This window comes from Pleurodeles waltl, chromosome 3_1 (assembly GCF_031143425.1).
Source record: "Pleurodeles waltl isolate 20211129_DDA chromosome 3_1, aPleWal1.hap1.20221129, whole genome shotgun sequence".
Classification (NCBI taxonomy): Eukaryota; Metazoa; Chordata; class Amphibia; order Caudata; family Salamandridae; genus Pleurodeles; species Pleurodeles waltl.
The window spans coordinates 1,391,217,074-1,391,241,265 of record NC_090440.1 but is presented as its reverse complement, the minus strand read 5'-3'; the positions used below and the strand labels follow the sequence as shown (position 1 = coordinate 1,391,241,265).

The 24,192-nt window shown below is 44.6% G+C and overlaps 1 protein-coding gene across 1 annotated transcript in view; it reads right to left on the bottom strand.

The window, feature by feature from the left end:
• Positions 1–24,192, bottom strand: part of FABP3 (fatty acid binding protein 3) — a 70,383-nt gene that overhangs the window by 33,112 nt on the left and 13,079 nt on the right. Inside the window, exon 2 of the mRNA XM_069224897.1 lies at positions 2,829–3,001. Coding sequence (XP_069080998.1) covers positions 2,829–3,001 — 173 coding nt within the window. The remainder of the gene's footprint in view (positions 1–2,828; positions 3,002–24,192) is intronic.

The following is a 24,192-nucleotide window of genomic DNA, read 5'->3' as shown; positions in this document are numbered from 1 at the left end:
AATGATTGTTTATGTGCAGGAAGGCACACCTTCCCGCACATAAACAATCATTTCTGGCATTTTGCTTTTTCTATGCGTGCTGCAGAATGCAGCACACATAGAAAGAGCAAAAAAAAGAAGAGGAATAAAAGTATTCCTCCTCGTTGTACCCTGCTAATGCCACCCCTGGGGGTGGCGTTAGATTTTGGCACTGCCTCAGGTTTAAGAGATTTAGGGCCGTATTTATAGGCCCCTAGCGTCTTAGGAGCGTCACTTTTAGTGACGCTCCTGTGGCGCTAAGCACAACGCTGTATTTACAAGGTGGCATCAAGCCACTTTTTGTAGCTTAACGCCACTTTGTAAATACGGCCCCCTTCCCACACAGCACAGTACGTGGAAGGGGCGTGCAATGGGTGTTGCTGTGGGCGTGCCACAGCAACACCCATTGCATTATGAAATCTCGTAAACCTGAGGCAGCGCCAAAATCTAAGGCACAACTAGGAGGAATACTTTTATTCCTAGTCATTTTTTGCTTTTTCTATGTGTGCTGCATTTTGCAGCATGCATAGAAATAGCAAAATGCCAGAAATTATTGTTTATGTGCAGGAAGGTGTCCCTTCCTGCACATAAACAATGATTTGAAAATGATGCTTTGGCACTTCTGTGAGTGCTGCATTGTGCAGCACACACACAGAAGTGCCAAAGCGCCATTAGTGATTGTTTATGTGCAGGAAGGGACACCTTCTCGCACATAAACAATCACACCCCTCAACACAGACATCCCTGCATGATGGTGCAAGGATTCCTGCGTTGGCAGCTAACTTTAGTGCCAGCGCAGGGGGAACGCAGGGGTGCGCCGTATTCCCTTAAATACGGTGCATTCCGGCATTTCTAAAGTGACGCAGTGTGGCGCTGCCAATTTTGGCACAGCACCGTGCTCTGCCACTTTTCTTTAAATCTGGCCCTCAGTGGTTAGTACAAATTTTGGCTGAAAGATGTCAAGAGATTTCCAAAATATTATGCCAAAAAAGAAACGTACACTTCGGTGCAGTTCTGTTTTACTGTTTTCCTTTTCTCCTTTTTGTGCTTTTTCTGACAGCCTCGGGGGAAGTGTGCATAAAACTGTTGGTTTCCTTTTCTTTAACTGTACTCAGAGGCTTCACCTTCCCCCTTAAAGACCGACATTGGGCCCTTAGCTGAATGTTTAAGTGTTGTGAGTCTTCTTCAGAGCTGCACACGCTCTCTACATAAAGCCTTCCATTAAGTAAATGATTAAGGTAAGCCTTGACACTTGCTTCTGTATGCTACTTGTACACATAGTATAGATAAATGCTTAGCCCCTCGGTTGTCCATGGTACCTTTGAGATTGTTACAGAAAGATCTTGCATGAAAGTGAATAGGCCTTTCGCAAATTAGCGAAGAAGGATGACTGCTGGATAGGGCAGACGGCTAGATGTGAGGTTCAGTGACTGTCAGAATATGAAACATTCTGATAACGGAATGTTGACACAATGAAAAGTGAAGCTCCTGAACGCCAGCCTGCACACTTCCTTGTAGTGAAGCCCCTCAGCAGTCTTGGCAACCCGTAAGCAAAAAAATAAATGGTGTTAGTTCTAAGGTATGAATGTTTTATGCAAAACATTAATGTGTCAGTTGGTGACGAAATTAAGTCTTGGTATAATCAAGATAGGATTACTGTCTAGTCCCATGACTTTAGTTTCTGCATTACTTAGAAGAGTTGGTTCTTCACTTTTCAAGTGTATTTAACCTATATTTTTGTATTTCTATGCAAGCATATGCTTTAAAGCATACTAGACTATTTGTAGTGGAAATGAGTATGATCAATATATGAACCTGAATGTATAATCTTTGACATTATAATGTATGAACGTTTTAGTATACATATCTCTGTGGTGAATTGATAGTTCGGCTGTCTAACTATGCCACATCTAATTACGAAAGTCCTCAAAGTGAAAGCGCTATAGCAGATTTACCTTTCTCAGAATATCCGATGTTCAGAAGGAGAACCTCTGCTACCTAAGTTGTAAAGTGTGACATCTCTAGAAGAAGATTTTAATGGTGGCACTCATTGGGTCCCAGATAAAACTTTTGGGGCCACCTACAAAGGTTTTATATACGTAAACATGTGTATGTTTGCTTAAAATGCTTAACTCTGGCTTTGCATATATGTCTCTATATCTACATAAGTATATTTAGACATATGCCCACATACATACAAAGCCAGAGTTATAATTTTAAGCAAACAATACGCCATTGCAATGAAATGGAGTTGGACAAATTAATGTTTGGGGTAAGGTGCAGTGTCTGTTTCTGTGTTGCCCTTGGTACATTCAGTAGCTGTGGTAGCAAAGCACAAGGGGGAACAAGGACAGACAGAGTGGGGCACAGGACCAATCTGACCCTACACCCCACCCCACCCCCTGGATACACCGGTGTTCATACACCTAGCCTGGAGCGATAGGCCTGTTTCCTAAAACGGAGGGCAGATTATGTGCATTTTAAATATATTTTTGTACCTGTGGAGGAATGCAAAAACAACTGTTTAACTCACTGATCAGTAAAAGGGAACATCTGCAAATGTGGACTTGAGAAAAACCATGTTTGCACTGTTCATTCAGTAAAAATGTGTTTTATTACTGGTCAGTCAATGCGGATGCATGAGTTGCATTGGAACAGCGCAGTTTTATGCAGTTGTGTCCAGGATCCAGCATGATCATATCTGGTGGAATAGCACTGCCTCCCTCATATCCCTTGTCTACAAAACCAGCCTGCGAGTTTACAATAGCCACAGTCTATCCTTTCCATACCGCCCTCTCCCAGGGGCTCACCTTAACTTTCCTGTCATCGGCTGTGATCTCATCGAACTCCTGCCCCAGTTGGAAGTTGACCTCCGTGCTCTTGAAAGTGCTCTGTGTCTTCACGGTGATCGTATCCCCATCCACGCTGATGATGGTGGTGGGCTTGGTCATGTTGGCCACTTGCCTCATGGCAAAGCCGACACCTACAGCAAGACGAAATATCAGCAATAAGAAGAAGCTTTTGGAATGGCTAGTTGCGGGTTCGCTTGACAAATCTTGACCCATGGAGAAAAAGTACTGCCATGTCTGAAAACCTTGTAACCACCATACAGTGTAGTAAACCTCACTTAGAAATGGAATCCTTAAGTGGACTCCCAAACACAAAAAAAATACTTTTTAATAAGAAATAACAAAGCTTTGGTGAGCGCAATCAGATTTCACAAACAACTGAAAATTGATTTGGGTTAAGACCAAATGGATTTGAACTGAATTCTGAAACAGACAATTTCCAAAGCGGCATTATTTTGATTGCTGCAAAGGGGTGTGCAGAGAAAGTAATTACAAGTGTGCAAACAATCTGCAACATCCAGTAATACATTCAAGTATGTGGCTTTTCCAGAACCAGAAAAAGAGATGCAAAAAAAAAAAAAAAAAAAGAAATCACAATAAAATCTATTTTACAATTCAAAAATTGGCAAGCAGTCTTTACATGGCCAGATCTGCAAAAATATCTGTTTTACAAAATGATTGAAAATCATTGCAGTTGAGACAAAACAATCAACGGCATTGCTGGAAGAACGAATTCCATGTCGGGACAGGAGGCTCCAATTATACTTTCTCTTTCTTTTACTGTTTCAAACAGCAGTGAATCAAATAACAGTAAAACAAAAACATCAGTACCCAGTATGCTCAATACAATTGGTCCAATCATAACACAGGACCTTAACCCATAAAAGCGTGACCCCAAAAGTCACTTCCTCTTTCTTTGCTGCTCCAGCAGCCAGAAAAGTACAGCATTGCGATTCTCTCTTAATCTTGAATTTTATTTGTGTCTTAGCACTAGCGTAGTATTTCTGCTCGCTTTGATAGTTATAATGTGCAACGCTCGGTGGGTGCTGAATTTCAATTTTGGATGCCTGGCCATCTCACTGCCTAGTGGAGCGGGGGCGGACTATGCGGCCTTCGCGTAGTCTTATTTCCATTTTCCTGGCGCGTGTACGAGTTGGCATTTCTTCCCTCAATTTTCTTGGAGAAGCCGGCTCGTTTCACCACGACGCAACTGAGAAGCAGTGGCCCTCGTTTTTTTTGGTTGTTTTGTTTTTGCCCTCTGTGCTCCCTTGAAACCCTACTGCTAGAGTGTAGGGTTGTATAAATAGAATAGGCACTTCCTAGAGTGTATATGACAGGCTGCTCCCTCCACATTCTATAGGCATATCAGAAAATAGCCTGGCAGGGGTTCTTAGACTCCCCCTTTGATCTCTATTGCGCAATCTTCTGTTTGAATACCAAAAATTTCAGTCAGGAGAATGGCTCAATGGAATGGCTGAAGATAATACTGACCATCTGTAAATTAATCTGGTCAGTGACCTTGATTGTAGGGTTCAACAATCTGTCAACGAGGCCCTTGTGAGGGCAGTGGGACCTTTTTCCGTTAAGTTGCTTGATTACGCTCGTACTCAAGGTTGGATGCCAGAGAACTCGGCGCCTGGTGAAAGTTCTAAGCCTAAGGACAAAGGGAAAAACACTGAGTCTACGTCCTCTGACGCACAGGCTGATGCCTTTGAAAGAGTTTGAAGCAAAGGAGCCAGCAAACGTAACTGTTGTAGTAAAAAAAGGTTAGTTTTTCACCATCCTTTTCTAATACTGACTCCTCCTCAGACTCAGATGACCTGGATATTCCCGGTCCCAGTAAAAGACCTAAGAAACATGTCTTGCCTCTGAAAGTTCTCAATTTTGACCCTACTGAGATTATTCACCGAGAGCGTCCAATTGGGTCCCCACTCCGGAAGTGGCTAAGTATGTACAATCTTACATACGCAAGAGTTTTGATAAGGAGGTCTGAGCCCACCGTCGAGCGGAATTCCCCGGCCAGACTTAGAGGGTAAAGTTGCTAACACCCTAGAAGTGGACCCCACTATGGTCATGTTCATGAGGAAGTTCTCCAAGGACCCAAAGAAGGGCTTTGACAGGGTGTGGTGTAACTGCCAGGACAAGCTTTTGGACATGTCAAGTGCCCTAACCAAGATTTTAGAATTGGCTTTTCAATCCAAAGAGTCTGGAGCAGCAGTGGACACTGATATATTGATTAGCTGGGCACAGCCAGCCATCTGCCAACTAGGCAATACTAACTGTGCTATTTCTTCCGAATGCAGAAGGACCTTCCTGATGCGTATCGATCCCAACCTAAACGATTTAGCAACTTCGAAAGCAGGTCCTGCAGCAGAAGGGATGCCCTTTGGAGCACTGTTCGTCAAAGAATTATCTAAATTCTGCTCTACCTACTCCTCCGTCGACAAGGTACAGATGTCCCTTAAAAAAGGTTTTCAAATGTGGCCTTTTTTCTCAGTGCTAGTCGTTATGGAAGGCGTATGCCCAGCCAAGAATCATATGCAAGCCCTCAAGCCTACTACTTCAGAGGCGGTTGGTATGGAGAATCAGCGGACACCACCTTTTACCCCCACCCGTTCCAGAGGAGGACACTCCAGATTCTGCTGAGGTCCCAGACTAGAACAACAAGGAGCGATCCAAACGTTGGATATTCCGGTAAGGGTCATACCTTCTTCTCGGGTGATGTTGGGGGGCAGTGTGGGTTTATTCCTACACAATTGGAAACTGATTTCTGGGGACCCTCGAGTTCTTCAGTACTCCAAAACAATCATGGGCCCCAGGTTCAATGTATTTTTCCCTAGCAGATCAGTCTTTCATAGATCTAGAGGTTCAGTTCCTTTTTGACAAAGGAGCAGTGGGTATTTCCTCCCCTCACACTTTAGGTTTCATCAGCCCTATTTTCTTGGGAGACAAAAAAGGTGGAGGTCATCGTCTAGTATTAAACCTAAAAGAGTTTAATCACTGGATATTACAGACACTTCAAAATGGAAGGAATACACATGCTGAGGGACATTTTGTTAGAGGGTGATTGAGTGGTCTGTCTGGACCTAAGACGCCTACCTCTCAGTTCCCATATTTCCTCCTCCCAGGAGCTACCTACAATTTCTGTGAAGAGGCCAGTGTCTAGAGTTCAAGGCTCTCCCTTTCGGCCTGTCATCTGCTCCTTGGTGCTTCACCAAACTGATGAGACCAGTGGTCAATTCCCTTCAAGCAAAAGGGGTTCGTTTGATAATTTATCTGGATGACATCTTGCTGATGGCACAGGATGCTCAGACTCTCTGGAGTAATTTATAATAGACTGTTCAACTTTTACAGGAACTGGGATTCATGATCAATGCACAGAAGTCATTGTTGAATTCTTCTCAGGTGATAGATTCAGTCCTATCCCAGCTGATTCTCCCTTCTCAAAAGATTTGCAACATCAAGCAGGAGTTGAAGTCTGCTTTAGCCAACCAGACTATCATTGAGAGCAATTGCCAGGATAGTAGGACTTCTGTCCTCTTCCATTCAGGCCATCTTCCTGGCCTCACTTCACTATTGTGCTCTTCAGAGATAAAAAATTCAGTACCTTCGGAAGGGTCTGGCTTATTCAGAACCGATTCCATTATCTGAGGAAGTCAAGAAGGAAATTCACCGGTGGTTGGATCATATGGAAGCCTAGGACGGCAGAGCCATTTTCAGATCTCACCCAAACATAGTAATCAAATCGGATGCCAGTCAGTGGGGCTGAAGGGCACGATGTGGATCGATTGCGATGGGGGGGCCGTTGGTCGAGGTGGGAGCTACTTCGCCACATAAATTGTTTGGCACTTCTAGAGGGATTATTTGCCATAAAGAGTCTCTACCCTCAGAAGTCGGATTGTTGTATTTTATTGAGGATGGACAATATCTTGTCAGTGATATGTCAACAAGCAGAGACCAAATCCATAATTTTAGCGGAAACAGCCACGGCATTATTGTCTCAGCCACCAACAGTGTCACTGCAGTTTATCTGCTGGGGTCTCAGAATGCCATAGCAGACTGGAATTCCAGGTATTTGAGGGATGCCAGAGATTGGATCAGGATCTTTTCCACCAAATTCTTTTGGAGTTGGGTCCTTGCGATGTAGATCTCTTTGCGTAACGTCTCAATTTCCAGATTAAAACTTTCTTCAGCTGGTGCCTGGATCCGTTGGCTCTGGCGACAGGAGCCTTTCTCCAGGACTGGAGTCAGTTTCGGGGGTATGCCTTTCCTAAATTCATGGTGATTCCCAGGGTTCTGTCGCAGGTTCAACAACGAAAGGCAGAGACTGTGCTCCTGACCCCTGTGTTAAGGGCCTAGCCCAAGCTCTGTTGTTAGCCTGCGCTCCTCCACTTCTCATTCCGCCTCGTTAGAATCTTCTGATGAGTCAGCAAGGCCTTCTACATCCTTTGGTCCTGTTGAGAAAACTGTGGTTGATGGTTTGGACGGTTTCTGGTCAAGATGGAATTCCCTAGGCATTTTGCAACAAGCTGCAAGTTTCAAGCAACACGCACTCATAAACGGTATGCTTCAGCTAGGCAGAGATGGTATAGTTGGTGTGAAGGACGAGGTATCGAACCTGTGGGGGTCGAACGTTAACATGATTGTGAATTTCTTAGCAGAACTTGCAGGCTCTGGCATACCTATCATACAGTCAATAATTTCAGGTCTGCCATTTCAGCTGGTCATGAACAGATTGAAGGTAAGCCGCTTGGGGAACATCCCTTACTTTGCAAAGTGTGAAAGGGATTCGCATGAAGTCTCCTCCTCAACTCAGCTCTTCTTTCCTTTGAGATGTAGACATAGTTTTGAGGTTCTTAGACAAATGGCCATCTAATCGTTATCTTTCCAGAAAGCAAATCGCAGTGATGTTAACTATGTTACTTTGTCTCATTTCTTGTAAACATGTGTCAGATGTTAGGGTTCTAGATTTAGCAGGGTGAGTCTTCTCTCCAGAGGGTGTTACATTTAACATCACTAGAAGAACAAAAAACAATTGCAGGTTGATAGCATATCCTATGTTTCCTGAAAATCCACAGTTCAGTTTAGTTCAATGTTTGAAAGATTATGAAACGGCTACGGATGATATCAGACAAGATTCTAGGGGTCAATTGTTAATATTGTTACATAACCCTTTTAAACCAGTGTCGCCTGCTACTTTGTCCAGATGGATGAGATGGTAGATAAATGAAGCAGGAACAGACACTACTAAATTTGAGGCTCATTCAGCTAGGGGAGCAATGGCTACCAAGACCCAAATGCTAGGCTGGCGTCTGGAGGACATGAGAGCAGAGGATTGGTCTTCAGAATCTAATTTTCGGAAATTCTATCACAAACCGATGGTTGATGTAGCTACTGTGGTAACTGGGCAGCTTTAAACAAGCATAATCGGAGCCTCTGGTCCTAACATAGGATAAAACATTTTCTAGCTTACACGTCGAGAATTTTCAATTCTATTGAGGCCACATATGCGAGGATTACCCCTCCCATGATTCTATATGAACTATATTTGGTTTTAGGTCTGAATGTTCTGTGATTCATTCTTGTGAATGTTTTGGGTTTTGCCCACCCTGAATTATGGATTGTATACAGATGTTTCATATTTGAGTATCTGTTATTTTGGTGAAAATATTACCTTCAATTTTTTGTCACCTTTAGGAATGTATCAGAAGACACCTTGATGGTTTGGTTCTATTGAATCCTGTTTCTGAGAAGGCAGGTCTATGGATCTCAGTTTTTCTGCTGAAGCGCTTGTGTTCCAACATGTCCTGCCACCTTTTGAGCTCCAATTATGGTGTTCTGGACTTTGGATTGGTTGATCATGGAGAGTTAATCTGTAAGGAGTTGCGTTTCTACTGAGTTCTGGTTCTTATCTGACTAAGACAAAGAAAGAGGAAGTGACTTTTGGGGATATGGCTTTTATGGGTTAATGTCCTGTGTTATGATTGGACCATGCAATAATATTATTGAGCATCATGGGTATTGATGTTTTTGTTTTACTGTTATTTGATTGGCTGCTGTTTGGAACAGTAAAAGAGAAAGCATAATGCTTGCATCCGTGTCCTTAATAGAACTGAAAATTCTTTACGTGTAAGCTTGAAAATTCCCTCTGGCAAAAAAAAACAGCTGACGAATTCAGGGCAGTGAAAATAAATAAAATGTGAGTGAATGTCTCTATTCAGTGGGAATGCCTATGACTGCCTGCATACAACTACACCAGTGGTTCTCTATTGCTGACTGCAAGTTCAGTGGGTGACTGCACACCACTGCTTCACTGCCTTCTGGTGCTGACTGCTTTGTGATTGCCTTCTCATGAGTGCCTTGTCACTAGTAGCATACAACAGCTCTGTCACTGTATACGGATGGGCGATGACTGGCTGCACACGACCAAGAATAATTGGGAAAAAACACACGCTGAGCTTTACAATCTGTATCTTCAGGCATACAAGGTCTCTGTGACAGGCTGCTCAAAGCAACTTTGCAACAGCCTTCTCATAACTCATTTTCATGAGGGTTTCTCTTTCAGTGTCTGAGCAGAACTTCTCTGTACTCACCTGCGTACTGCTGCCTTGTGAAGAAGGTGGTTGCTGGTGTCTGGCTTTGCCTCAGCACTTTGGGTATTGTTTTGCTGCCAGCAATACTCCAGTCAGCAGCACCATAGAAAAAGGGAGTAAAATCTCCATGATAGAAATTCTGGGACCACCAAAGGACGTCGAGACACTCAGTACTTACTAAAGTGGTGACGTCCTACCCAGTGCTTCTTGCCTACCACAGTTTAGCACAAAGCTTAGTTCACTGGGCTCTGAGGGTGCTAGGGGTGTGTACTTCCTCTGACATTTATAAGGACAAAGTAAAACAAAAGAACATGCAACAGCAATTTTTGAGTAATCTTAGCCTGTTACAAAGACAAATAGGAAGCACCTCCTAAACAAAAACTAGATATACATGAGCAATTATGCCATCATGCCAGTAAATTCATCAACAAAAACACACCATCTCTGTATTACAGCCTACAGATCACAGTACTTCTGCAGTCTAACAGAAGGTCTACTTCAGCCCATCATCAAACCCACAACACAAATGGGATAGTGTAACCATACATGAAATGGTAGAGCCTTGATGGTTAGCCCATCAGGGCAATGGCAAACCATGAAAAATGAAGAAAAATCCAGTGATCGAAGTGGGCTATTTCAAAGCCCACACACATTTTAGATGCACTTTAAAAGTATTGGTAAAAGGAATATTCTTAGATTATGTTGTCTGTAGTGATACCTAAAAAAAAAAACAAAAAAAACAACAACAAAAAAAACATTAAAACAGGCCTTTATTGGGCCTTCTTCTCTTACCATTCCCTCATCTCCAAAGAACATGTGGGTGAGCCTTTTTGTCATTAACAATTCTTGTTTTGAATTAAAAAAAAATTGGAAACAGAAATCATCATTTTCTGATGCATGGCACTTCAGAGGACTACTTTGTTTGTTGAAGTGGTCCTTGTGAAATGGCAGAATGGCATCTCTCACAGTGAAGTTAACCAATATCTGAAGAAGGCTGACCCATTGTGCCATATGATTGCTGCAGTGGGAAGAATGTGGATGACACAATAACTGACCATATATCTGAGACCGGCCAAACACACATGCGCACATAGGTTTATCCAGCCTGGATGTGTTGAACAGCCGGGCTGGAGAAACTGCATAGACCCCAGGGCAGTACGAGCCGCTGAGACCAATCCTAGGTTTAGCATAAAAGCAGCGCCAGGATTGCTGGGGAGCTTGTGCTGGTGAATGCTGGGACACCAGAAGAAGAGCGTGAAGCAGTGGGCTGTGGCGATGAGAAAGGTAAGTGTTTTTGTTTTTTTTAAATGTTTTCTTTCCCTTCTTCCCTCCCCTGAACATTGGCAGCGGCCACCACTAGCTTCAAGTTAATATAAGAAACGCACAAGGTGGCCTCCATAAATGTGCATACATGAACAATTCTTCATGCCACAAATCAGAACTAACCACATTACATACCATGCAACACAACACATAACACTCTGCTACAAACTGAAACACAGAACATGTGGTGTACCACACATTACTCATCACCCAATATAGTATACCACAGAACAAATCATACTGTACAACGCACCACGAAGCATACAACACACCTTTTGCAGCACAGCATGCTAGACAAACAGCATACCTCATACCACAAAATATCACAGAATACAAATGCACGTGGTACACAATTCCATAACACACGTTCAACACATCACATAACACATGATGAAAGATGCACATAAGAAAACTTTCTGGAAAAGTAACATGCCACACAATGTAGAAGAAATCACACTACATATCAGACTGGTAATTGTACAAATAACAAAACATGCCATACAGCATAGCAGACCTATCACACATAACATAAAGCACATTTCACTCAATCATTTTTTTTGTCACAAGATCAATTGCAAAGCAACACACCACACACCGCATACCAATCACTACTGCCGTTACCTAGACAGTCTGGAAACGCCCTGCAAGGATGTAAGTCAGTACGTGGTATAACACAATGGTGGGTGGTAATTAAAGAAGCTCGAGAGCTTGATGTGACCACCAGAAACAGGAAAGAAATTGAAATGCACGAGATTTAGCATTCCCCTTTTTACTGTAACACTGACAGCATTCTCGCCTCTCTTTATGGAAGGTCCTGCAGATAATACTTCACTTTCTGGAGCCACATCTCAAGTAGAACGTTTTGGATCTGCAAAGGAGGCTAGTCTGTGCCTTGGGAACACTTATTTGATATTGTCAGTTACAGCTGGTAGCTAAGCCCAGCCTGTTTTTTGACCCTGTGGCCTTGATCTATATTGGAAATAGTTCAGAAGGCCGTTCTTTTGCATATTTAGAGGAACATGAAATTGCAGCATGAAGATCATGAGTTGGACTTTTTGATACTTTCATGAAGGCCATTGTTACACTAACGATGCAACTTGAAACACTGTTTGCAAGAATTCTGGAATTTGGTCGAGCAGCTGATAAAATGGCCTACTTGACAGTTTAATACTCAACTGTTGAATGTTGGGAGCTTCAGCTGTATCTAGAAGTAATTATCAGAGCAAAAATAACGGTGGTGAAAAATATTGGGGGGCCTATAAACAGACCTTTTAATTTATAACTCATTTTCAGATAATTCAAACCCTTGTCGTGACAAACAATAATTAATTATAGGTTCAACTTTCAGGAACAAATGCACACAAAACCAGCTCAAGCCACAACCGGCTGCCAGCCAAAAAGCAGAAAAAGAAAGGGACAGCTAAATACAGGAACAGGCACAGAGGAGTGAGGTGGTAGAGATAAGGTGCAGTAACATGAACCAAAAAGATTCAATCTAAGTGTAATTTCCATTAACCTCCGAAGAACTCCAAGGTTAAGATTTGGCAGGTCTGCTATGCACATTACTATTCGATGAAGTGTTTCCCCTGGCTGGCAGACGAAAAAAGAATCTGTTTTTATGCATACCAGACCTTCTTAATGTCCTGACCACTTTATCAAATGACCCCTCAGAAGGTGTGGGCACCAGGCAATTACCATATTTAGTGTATTAACATTGTTGGTGCATGGCGAGGCATACCAACGAATGTAGGATTACTCAGGTATGTGGGAAATAATGTGCACCTATAACATTCAGACAGGATTCCTCTTTGATATGTATTCTGCACAAAGTAAATTATGCTGCTGATCTGAGTGACAGAGAATGTAAAGTGTTAAAACATTTACATATACTTTATTTTCGAAAACGTATTCCGTTGTGTGTAACTACTAATAAAAATAACAGCACAATGTACACAGATCACAACTTACCACACACACACACACACACCAACACACACACACCAACACACACACACACACACACACCAACACACACACACCAACCCAGGGGGTCCTTTTAAGAGTGGCAAACAGCTGGGACAGATTTACTAAAAATTTGCCTTGATGCACAGTGACCCAAAGAGGCACAAAATCTTTGCAGCTTATTTACTTTCCAGTGTAAAACCTATTTTGAACCGGAGAGGTACCCTTTTCTCAGTGCAAATTGCAGGTTTTGCTGCTTTGCCCCACTTTGCAATGATCTGCCTATGTCACACCAATTTAACGTCCCCATGACGCAAATACCCACAGTTTCTGATACAATGCCCAAACTACTAAAATGCTAATACCGAGATTTGTGTCAAAAAATAATACCTACTTGGAAAAATGTTTTTATTTCTCCAATTATTTAGCACTTTGGATGTGTGCTAACTATAGAGCACACAACCAATGTGTGGAATGTATCTGAATTTGCTTAGGCACGTTCTTTTTCATTGAAAGGAAGGATGTGCCTCCAGTACCATTCCTATGTTAGACAGCACACACACAGCACTGCACCATGGTGCAAAGGTTGTGTGTAGGACTAGGCACTCTGTTTATGAGCCAGTGGTGGGGATCACAGGACCAGCAGGCCAATTTTAGGTCTTACCTACAAGAAAGCAGAAGTTGTCTGTTTGCGAAAGACATATTGTTTGCTTATAGCATTCCCACTTACACTGCCCTTTGCTTACTATTGAATGGCTGTATTCCCACTCTCATTTTCTTGATCCTTATTCATCGTCTTGAATGGGCTTTCTTCTCTCTTGGTCCCTCCGTGTTCCTTCTACCCCACCCTATATTGCTTCCGCCCACAGAGTTTTTGTGTTTCATTTAAAGAGCCAACTCAAATGGGTAAATTAAGAAAGGGCTTAGTCAATCTATAGACACATGCTTGTGTGGTGCCTGCACATGCTTGGTGCACACACCTACAAATTGACGATGTCTACTGCATCATAAAAACAAGTCTAATCCTCTAACCATGATGCATACCGACATCACTAAAAACCATTGGCAAAGCAAATTGGTCCCAACAGAGACCTATTGGCTTTCCCAATGCTTGTTAATAAATACAGTTCTGCGTTCCTTTCTTCCTGTTGAATAAGGCAGCGCTGCAAGTTTGATTGCTGTGCTACATTGTGCTAAAACTTAATAAATATTCCTCCCGGTAGTTATTAGCTGACTTACTTTCCAGTCCATACTAGGTCATTCAACAACACTGGCTTCACCATTATGCCTACACCTAGGTTCAAGTAGTCCCAGCATGAGATGGTAAGTACCAACAAGCAGCAGCAGCTCCTCCATTAGGGTCGAGGAGTGTTGCCCCCGCCCCCACCAGCAGCAGTAGCTGCAAAACCTTTTCAAGAAGACAATAAACAGTGTTTATTATCATTCTCTTGAAAAGGGGTGGGTGTAGGAAAGTAGCCTCTTTCTAGCATGGTTACCCCCCACTTTTGGCCTGTTTGTGAGTGTGTGTCAGTGTGTTTTTACTGTGTCACTGGGATCCTGCTAGCCAGGACCCCAGTGCTCATAGTTTATGGCCGAATGTGGATGCCCGTGTCACTGAGGCTCTGCTAATCAGAATCTCAGTGCTTATGCTCTCTCAGCTTTTAAATTTGTCACAGTAGGGCAGTGAATATATTTACCAATTTCAATTGGCACACTGGCCCCCCCCCCCCCCCCCCATAAGTCCCTAGTATATGGTACCTACGTACCCAGGGCATTGGGGTTCCAGGAGATAAATATGGGCTGCACCATTTCTTTTGCCACCCATAGGGAGCTCAGACAAACCCTTGCACAGGCCTACCATTGCAGCCTGCGTAAAATAACGCACATATTATTTTACAGCCATTTTCACTGCACTTAAGAGTCACCTATATGTCTAACCTTCACTTGCTGAAGGTTAGGTGAAAAGTTCCGAAGTGTGAGGGCACCGTTGCACTAGCAAAGGTGCCCCACATAGTTCAGGTCCATTTCCCCGGACTTTGTGAGTGCGGGGACACCATTACACGCGTGCACTACATATAGATCAATACCTATATGTAGCTTCACAATAGTAACGCCGAATATGGCTATGTAACGTGTAAGATCATGGAATTGTCCCTTCATTCCAAATCTGGTATTGGGAAGCCAATTCCATGCATCCTGGGGGCTCCACCATGGACCCCCAGTACTGCCAAACCAACTCTGAGGCTTGCACTGCAGCTACAGCTGCCGCCACCTCACAGACAGGGTTCCGCCTTCCTGGGGTCTGGGCAGCCCAGTCCCAGGAAGGCAGAACACAGCATTTAATCTGAGAGCAGGGTGTTACGCCCTCTCCCTTTGGAAATAGTTGTTACAGGTTGGGGAGGGGTAGCCTCCCCCAGCCTCTGGAAATGCTTTGAAGGGCACAGATGGTGCCCTCCTTGCATAAACCATTCTACACTGGTTCAGGGACCCCTTGTCCCCTGCTCTGGTGCAAAACTGGGCAAAAGAAAGGGGAGTGACCACTCCACTGTCCATCATCACCACAGGGGTGTCCCAGACTTCAGCCATCTTGCTTTGCAAGGTGTGGGGGCACTCTGGAGGCCTCTGAGTGGCCAGTGCCAGCAGGTGACGTCAGAGACCCCTCCTGATAGGCCCTTAGCTGATAAGGTAGCCAATCCCCCTATAAGGGCTAGTTAGGGTCTCTCCTGCGGGTTCTCTTCAGAATATGCTTGCAAGTTTCCTTCAGGAATCCTCTGCAACAACTTCAGACTCTTCTGACCTCGGATCAACCGCAGCCTGCTCCAAGAAACGCTGTAACTGCAACAAAGTGTCTACAAGAGACACTCTTCTTCAGCAACCTCAGCTCCAAGTTAGCAACTGCAACAGTTTCCATGGTGTGCATGCTCTGGGGACTCGTCTTCATACTGCACCAGAAGGAACGAAGAAATATCTAGTGGAGTGACGGAGTCACTCCCCTGCTCCAAGCAGGCACCTTCCAAGGCAACGACCAGTACCCTGGGACTCCTCTCACAGTGACGAGCGTGCTCCTAAGGACACAGAGGGTGGACATCAAAGGCATAAACGGTCCTGAGGTCCTGCTGGCGCAATTTGGAGTAGGTAAGACCTTGCCTTCCCCGAGAGCGATGGTACCCCTATGTAGTGCGTCTTCTTTGCCTCCTGAGGCCTCTGTGCACTCATTGCAAAATTCCTTCATGCACAGCCTGGCCCAGGTCCCCAACACTCCATCCTGCGACGCACAACTCGCTGAGTTGTTCTCCGGCGACGTGGGACCTTCTTTTGTTGTGCTGCATCAACCGCGTTTTGCACCGCCTTTGAAATCAGATCCTGCGGCTTCTGGGGGTGCTGGCTGCCATCCTGAGGGCTCTCTAAAGTGCAGAGAGCCCCCTCTTCTTCCTCATACAGAGATGAGGCCCCCAGGTCCGTCCTGGGTCCATCCAGCGCCATTTTGACACAAAAACACACTTTTGTTGTAGCCAAGGCTTGTTGGCGCCTTCCAACACAAAATCTTGTCTGCAACGATCTTCACGCCATGGGACATCTTTTGCATCATGCAGGAACCTGCTGGCAGCTTCCTAGGGTGTATTTCTGCAGTCTTCGACTAACTGGGGACTCTTCTTTTGCACCCTCTTCTGGGTTGGCAGCGGCTCGTGTCCTTCTGAAACTTCTTTTGACTTCTGCACTTGGTCCCCTTCCTTTGCAGGTCTTCAGGTCCAATAATCCAGCAGTTGTTCTTTGCAGACCTGGTTGGCTGCTGCAAAATCCCAAAAATGAGGTGTAGTGTGTCCTAAGGAAACTTTCAGTACTTTACTCCTGCTTTTCTGGGCTCTGAGTTGGGGTAATTTACTTACCTTTACTGTATTCTTACTCTCCCAGCAATTCAGAAAACACTACACTTGTCTAGGAGGGAATTAGTGATTCGCATTCCACTTTCTTAGTATACAGGGAGTGCAGAATTATTAGGCAAATGAGTATTTTGACCACATCATCCTCTTTATGCATGTTGTCTTACTCCAAGCTGTATAGGCTCAAAAGCCTACTACCAATAAGCATATTAGGTGATGTGCATCTCTGTAATGAGAAGGGGTATGGTCTAATGACATCAACACCCTATATCAGGTGTGCATAATTATTAGGCAACTTCCTTTCCTTTGGCAAAATGGGTCAAAAGAAGGACTTGACAGGCTCAGAAAAGTCAAAAATAGTGAGATATCTTGCCGAGGGATGCAGCACTCTTAAAATTGCAAAGCTTCTGAAGCGTAATCATCGAACAATCAAGCGTTTCATTCAAAATAGTCAACAGGGTCGCAAGAAGCGTGTGGAAAAACCAAGGCGCAAAATAACTGCCCATGAACTGAGAAAAGTCAAGCGTGCAGCTGCCACGATGCCACTTGCCACCAGTTTGGCCATATTTCAGAGCTGCAACATCACTGGAGTGCCCAAAAGCACAAGGTGTGCAATACTCAGAGACATGGCCAAGGTAAGAAAGGCTGAAAGTCGACCACCACTGAACAAGACACACAAGCTGAAACGTCAAGACTGGGCCAAGAAATATCTCAAGACTGATTTTTCTAAGGTTTTATGGACTGATGAAATGAGAGTGAGTCTTGATGGGCCAGATGGATGGGCCCGTGGCTGGATTGGTAAAGGGCAGAGAGCTCCAGTCCGACTCAGACGCCAGCAAGGTGGAGGTGGAGTACTGGTTTGGGCTGGTATCATCAAAGATGAGCTTGTGGGGCCTTTTCGGGTTGAGGATGGAGTCAAGCTCAACTCCCAGTCCTACTGCCAGTTCCTGGAAGACACCTTCTTCAAGCAGTGGTACAGGAAGAAGTCTGCATCCTTCAAGAAAAACATGATTTTCATGCAGGACAATGCTCCATCACACGCGTCCAAGTACTCCACAGCGTGGCTGGCAAGAAAGGGTATAAAAGAAGGAAATCTAATGACATGGCCTCCTTGTTCACCTGATCTGAACCCCATTGAGAACCTGTGGTCCATCATCAAATGTGAGATTTACAAGGAAGGAAAACAGTACACCTCTCTGAACAGTGTCTGGGAGGCGGTGGTTGCTGCTGCACGCAATGTTGATGGTGAACAGATCAAAACACTGACAGAATCCATGGATGGCAGGCTTTTGAGTGTCCTTGCAAAGAAAGGTGGCTATATTGGTCACTGATTTGTTTTTGTTTTGTTTTTGAATGTCAGAAATGTATATTTGTGAATGTTGAGATGTTATATTGGTTTCACTGGTAATAATAAATAATTGAAATGGGTATATATATTTTTTTTGTTAAGTTGCCTAATAATTATGCACAGTAATAGTCACCTGCACACACAGATATCCCCCTAACATAGCTAAAACTAAAAACAAACTAAAAACTACTTCCAAAAATATTCAGCTTTGATATTAATGAGTTTTTTGGGTTCATTGAGAACATGGTTGTTGTTCAATAATAAAATTAATCCTCAAAAATACAACTTGCCTAATAATTCTGCACTCCCTGTATGGTTTGTGTTGCCCCTAGACCTATTTTCTCCCATTGCATTCTATAGGATTTCCTGGTCTAATTTTGGTGTCTAGTGTATATATTGTGTATAATACTTACCTCCAGAAGGAGTATTGCCTATAAGATATTTTTGGAACTGTGTCACCCCAAATAAATACCTTTATTTTTGGTAACACTGACTATTGTCTTTGCTTGTCTACAAGTACTGAGTACCTATACGTGGTAATCCAGGAGCTTTGCATGTCTTCTAGTTCAGCCTAAGCTGCTCTGCTGTAGCTACCTCTATCAGACTAAGCTGCTTGAACACTACTACTTTACTAAGGAGGGATAACTGGACCTGGTATAAGGTGTAAGTACCCAAGGTACCCACTACAAACCAGGCCAGCCTCCTACAGAGGGGCATTGGAGTTGACGAGCACTTGAGGGGGGTGCACCCAGCACTCCCCTCAGAGCGCATGTGTGCTTGGCCGGCTGCCTCGAGCACAGGCTTCCAGTCTGCCCGGAAGCACCCTGGCTGGGCGCTCCAGGCCAATCCTAATGCTACTTTCAGCATGGAGCGAGGAGGGACAGAGGAGCGACGCTTCGGCAACCGAGGTGGTAAGTTTATATATATATTTTTTATTTTTAAATGCCCCCCCCCCCTCCAGTGAGCCACCCTGTCCCTTTAGAGGTCAACGAGCCGCAACTGCCAACAAGTACCTTCCTCCAACTCAGTGCCTACTTTGTAAAATTAGTAGGTTCCATACTTCTGCATTGAGAAGTGTTGCATTTTCCATCACTACTCCCTGGGTCTCCCACTTCCACCACTGCCACCAACCACTGTCAGCATGGGTAATACCTTCGGTGGGAGTACCACTGCATAAAATGCAGCTCATCACTAACTCACCATTGCCATCCTATCCCCAGATTACCATGTAGACGTCCCCAATACTTTGGTTCTGCCATACATAACCGAAGGGCTTTAGGTTGGAGGTGGGGAGCTTTACCCTCTTCCTCTGGACAACATTCTCACACTAAAAAAACCCAGGCAAAGTAGTGAAGGGAAACATCACCGACTTCTTGTGTAGACATTAGCCCTTGGATGTATTTGCCTCTCCGTGCTGACGATGAAAAGACTGAAAATAGCACAGTCGTTCCATACTTAAAAAGGACACTGATTGCTACAAACTACATATCTGAGCTAAGTGCTCGTAAGCCCGAGACAGGTTGGTACCTGAGGGATTGCAAGTTGTTAAGGTGTCTTAATGTCACCTACATAGACAAGTGGAATGCAATGTGCACACCCAGGACCAATAGAATAAGGGTCTAGCAAAGTATTATCCTCGGTTTGTTCTCAGTTGGCCCTAAATGATGTGGACTTTGAGGTGCCTGAAAGGTGCCAGATGTGAAGCCACACAACAGACCCGAGCTGGGGATGGGCAGGCAACAGCATAAGAAGGGGGTGCTGTAGCAGGCCACACAGTGCATGAGTCAGGTTGTCTTTGGCATGTCCTTACTGTGACAGATGGCAGATGGTCTGGATGTCACTTAGTAGCAATGGTGGAAACAGGACTGGGAGGCTGGAACCAGCCAAGGAAGGGCACATCACCACTTGTTAGACCCAGCCTGGTCAAATTGGTGGTGCAGCAGTGATGCTGCGTGACCCGGTCATGGGTATGTCACTGCTGATACAGTTACAAAAAATAACTGTTCGAACCTGAACCCACCAGGATTAACTATGGCACATGACCCTAGTGACTCCTTACCAACCTGACTGAGAAGTGGGCCTGATGTGTTCAATATTACTGTACAGTAACATGTGCTACCTGCTCCCATTTAAGAAACACCTGGGTTTGGATGGGGGCTGGGGCAGTGTCCTTCCAGAAAGTGAGTGGAGCCATTTGGCAGTGGTCCATTCTATTGATAGAAGTGATTAGTGCCAATAAAGAAAGTGGGTGGCAGCCTCCTGTGAAATATTTTGGAAGCAGCATTTATTCTTTTAAATTAAGCACTGGACTGGGTAATCGTAAGGCACACTCAAGTCACAAGCATAAACTGCAATGTAAATTAACCAAAAGTTCAAGAATACCAACTTCTGACTTTCATTATTGGAAAGATTCCTACCGGTCATGCAAATGAACAAGCGCATTGGGTTAACCAGCGCTCTGGTGATGATTTAGTTGGACTTTTGGTATACAATCAACACAGGCCTTTCCAAAAAATCCTAAATAGACTGTAATGAATCCAAATCTAGGTTGCCAGACAGAGTCTAAAACTCAGAATATGGGAACACATCAAGCATGCCCTATAAAACCTCTACAGGTTACATCTAATCACATTAAACATTCCAGACAATATAGATCAGGGTTCCCGGTCATCTAAAAAAAAAAAATGGCACCCTATCATGTTCTAACCAAATCTCACAAATAAACTCCCACACAATCAAACTAAAAGTAATTAAATAGTTTAAGCGAAGAGGAAGAACACTAAGGGGCCGATTTGTGTACTGGCAGGTTAGCTGTTGGTCATTTCTAGAGCACTGTCAGGTATCGCGGTTACGGCAGTTCTCAATGCTTTTCACAGTTTGGTGTAGACCTCTGTCAACATGATGGTGCCTCCCACCAAATTGTTTTCTTTTTCCTTTTCATAAAGAAAATCCCCGAAGCAGGATTTTCATTTTGAAAATAAAAAAAAAGATAATGCCCAACACTCCATGGGAATTATCTCCCATGGCTTTTGTATTTTTTATTGTCCCTTACCACCAGGATATGCCTGCCAGTGAAGGACAGTAAAAAAAGCTATATGTATCTATACTCCCATCCTAATTGGGTGGCGGACATATAGCCAGTTCTCCGACAGCCCTTACTCTGTTGGTCCATCTGAAAAGTTTGTCTAAGGTGTTGACAGAGTAGTCACCGTCCATCCAAACTCACTGTGAGGGAACTCCATTGTGAACACGGTCATTGGTGCAACCGAGTTCCCTCTAGGCAAACATCTAGATCAGCCCCTAAGAGTCCAAAGACCAAAACTGAAATGCACCAATCCTCAGTGTGAAACTGGCCTTTCTTTCAAGGTTGGAAAGATAAAAGGGTTGCCCTATCAGGTCATGGAAGAGCACGCGGGAGGCAGTCGTGTGTTCCTATATAGCTGAAGGAAATGTTGTAGACTCCACTCCAGATCTGCACCTTGGTCAATCACATCACAGTTGGTGGTTGCCAACTATTTATCGCAGGGATATTACGTAAATTTCCAGTCCTGAAGAAGACCCTTTCTGGCACTAGATAGAGGATAAATAATTTCAACACACTGATGTTATGGGTCATTTTAACCACAAAACATCTCACTGCTTTTATTCTCGTCAAAGGACCTTGCTAGTGAATAGGATTCAGGATCCTGAAGGCAATTTTAACTTGCACTTGTTATCCCTCCGACAAAGAGCTCTGCTTACAAACTGCGTTGAGCCCACTCACACTAGATGAAGTGGGTGTGGATCCGATGAGGAAGCATGCCACTGGTGGTACCTGTGGGTGAGGATCATACGGATATATCCTTGAGATGCCAGGGATGCACATATTTACCTGGGTGCATCTAAGATATATTGAGACCAGTTAACTGACCTTTAAGACTTTTGTCTTTTCTAGACAGGCTAACCCTTGCTTGTGTAATTAACTGTTTTACTGTATCCTCAACTGCCTGTTCAGGCCCAGGACACCACACCTTCTTTCAGAGGCATGATTTTATCTTGGCAACTCCCTGGTGTTCTCGGTGGGCCAGCGTCAGTTGTGGATCCTCCATAACAGTGGAGGAGCGTTGCCCCCCCCGCTCAGTTAGGCAGTGACAAAAAAAAGATAATAAAACAATGTTATCATTTCATTTGTCACTGTCTCTCTGACAGCAATGGAATCTAGGGTGAGGCGGGGCTGGGCAATAGTGAGGAGGAGTGGTGGGGACTGTAAAGTGTGCATGTTGGTTTGGCCAACCATCTTAGGAGAGGCGAAATGGCATAGGGTCCCTGTGCTTGAACTAGCGTCAGACCAGGCCACTGAGGCCAATCATGGCATTGCTCTCATGCTTGGTATAGCATGAGAGCAGCATCTGGATTTGGAGCCTGTGCAATTTGCCCCAATAACTGCCAGGAGGACAAGGAGCACTGAGGCGGCCGGTGTCAGGACCGGAGCAGCAGGTACGTTTTTTTCTTTAATTTTTACTCCCTCTGCCTCACCACTTTTGATTGGGGGCAGCCACCACTGGCCAGGATGGGTGGGTGCCGCTTGTTCAACCACTTGACAATGACTTCTGTTTTTCTCCTCTCTGCTGAGACAATTCCCTAAGTACACAATACTTTGACCCTCAGGGCGGGCCCATCTTGTCTGATTTTAGGAAGTGCCCCACCTTGTTCTTCTCATTCATATTTGTCCGGTTCTTAGCAACAATACTTTGAATCAGTTGCTGTGGATCTCCCATTTGATCTCAATTTCATCCTAATCTTTAATTCTATTTGTCTGGTATTCGGATTTAAATGTAGAGTTCCGTAAGCACACTCTAGCACACTCTAGCACTCTAGCGCTGTGAGCCTGCAGACAAGTTGTGGGTACCTCACATCCTAACAGGTTGGAGACTGTCGCCCACACCATCTGCCCTCCTTCATGAATTTTTTTAGGTTTAACATTGACTAGAGCTTGAGGTGAGTCAGATGTTTTTGTTCTACTTGTCTAACGTAGCAGATTTCACTTACCTTCATGTCTCCCAAACTGTTTGCCATAGGTTTTAAAATATTCAGAAACATAATCAAAATGTTGCTGTTGCTTTCTATCTAGAAAAGTTTGGGTAAATCTTGATAGGGGTGATGCCCTTGGCACGTGCTCAAAGGCATTAATTTACTATTGAACAAGGACATAGGGCCTCATTACGACCCTGGCGGTCATAGACCGCCACGGTGGAGGCCGGAGGTAGCACCGCCAACAGGCTGGCGGTGCCATATCAGATAGCCGCGGTCGACCAGCCGGGTCTGGCGGTTTCCCGCCGGATTTCCCCCGGCTGGGGGAATCCTCCATGGCGGCGCTGCATGCAGCGCCGCCATGGGGATTCCGAACCCCTTCCCGCCAGCCTGTTCCTGGCGGTTTACACCGCCAGGAAGAGGCTGGCGGGAACGGGTGTCGTGGGGCCCCTGCACTGCCCATGCCGCTGGCATGGGCAGTGCAGGGGCCCCCTAACAGGGCCCCATTAAGATTTTCAGTGTCTGCTTGGCAGACACTGAAAATCGCGACGGGTGCAACTGCACCCGTCGCACCCCAGCAAATCCGCCGGCTCCATTCGGAGCCGGCTTCATCTTTGCTGGGGCTTTCCCGCTGGGCCGGCGGGCGATCTTTTGAAGATCGCCCGCCGGCCCAGCGGAAAAGTTAGAATGGTCCCCGCGGTCATTTGACCGCGGGGTGGTGTTTGGGCGGTTTCCGCCCGCCGGGGTCGGAATGACCCCCATAATGTGCCACCTGAATGTAGCAGCATACCTAGAGGCAATCACATAAAGACCATGTGAATCAATAGTTCCATGTATAAATAGTAAATAAATGCACTGATAATGGAGTAAGTATGGCCTCTCGTTGGAAGTACCAGTAAACTTAACCTTCTGTCCTTAATTTTAGATACTCTGGGCCTGATTACAACTTTGGAGGAAGGTGTTAATCCGTCCCAAATGTGACGGATATACCACCAGCCGTATTACGAGTCCATTATATCCTATGGAACTCCTAATACGGCTGGTGGTATATCCGTCACATTTGGGACGGATTAACACCTCCTCCAAAGTTGTAATCAGGCCCTCTGTCTTGAACTTTGACCCTTTGTCCTGATTTTTTTACAGTCCTGTCCAGAATTTGCTTCCATGTCAGGTGGTCACCTGACCTGCGGTGATTCCGGGCCGGCATC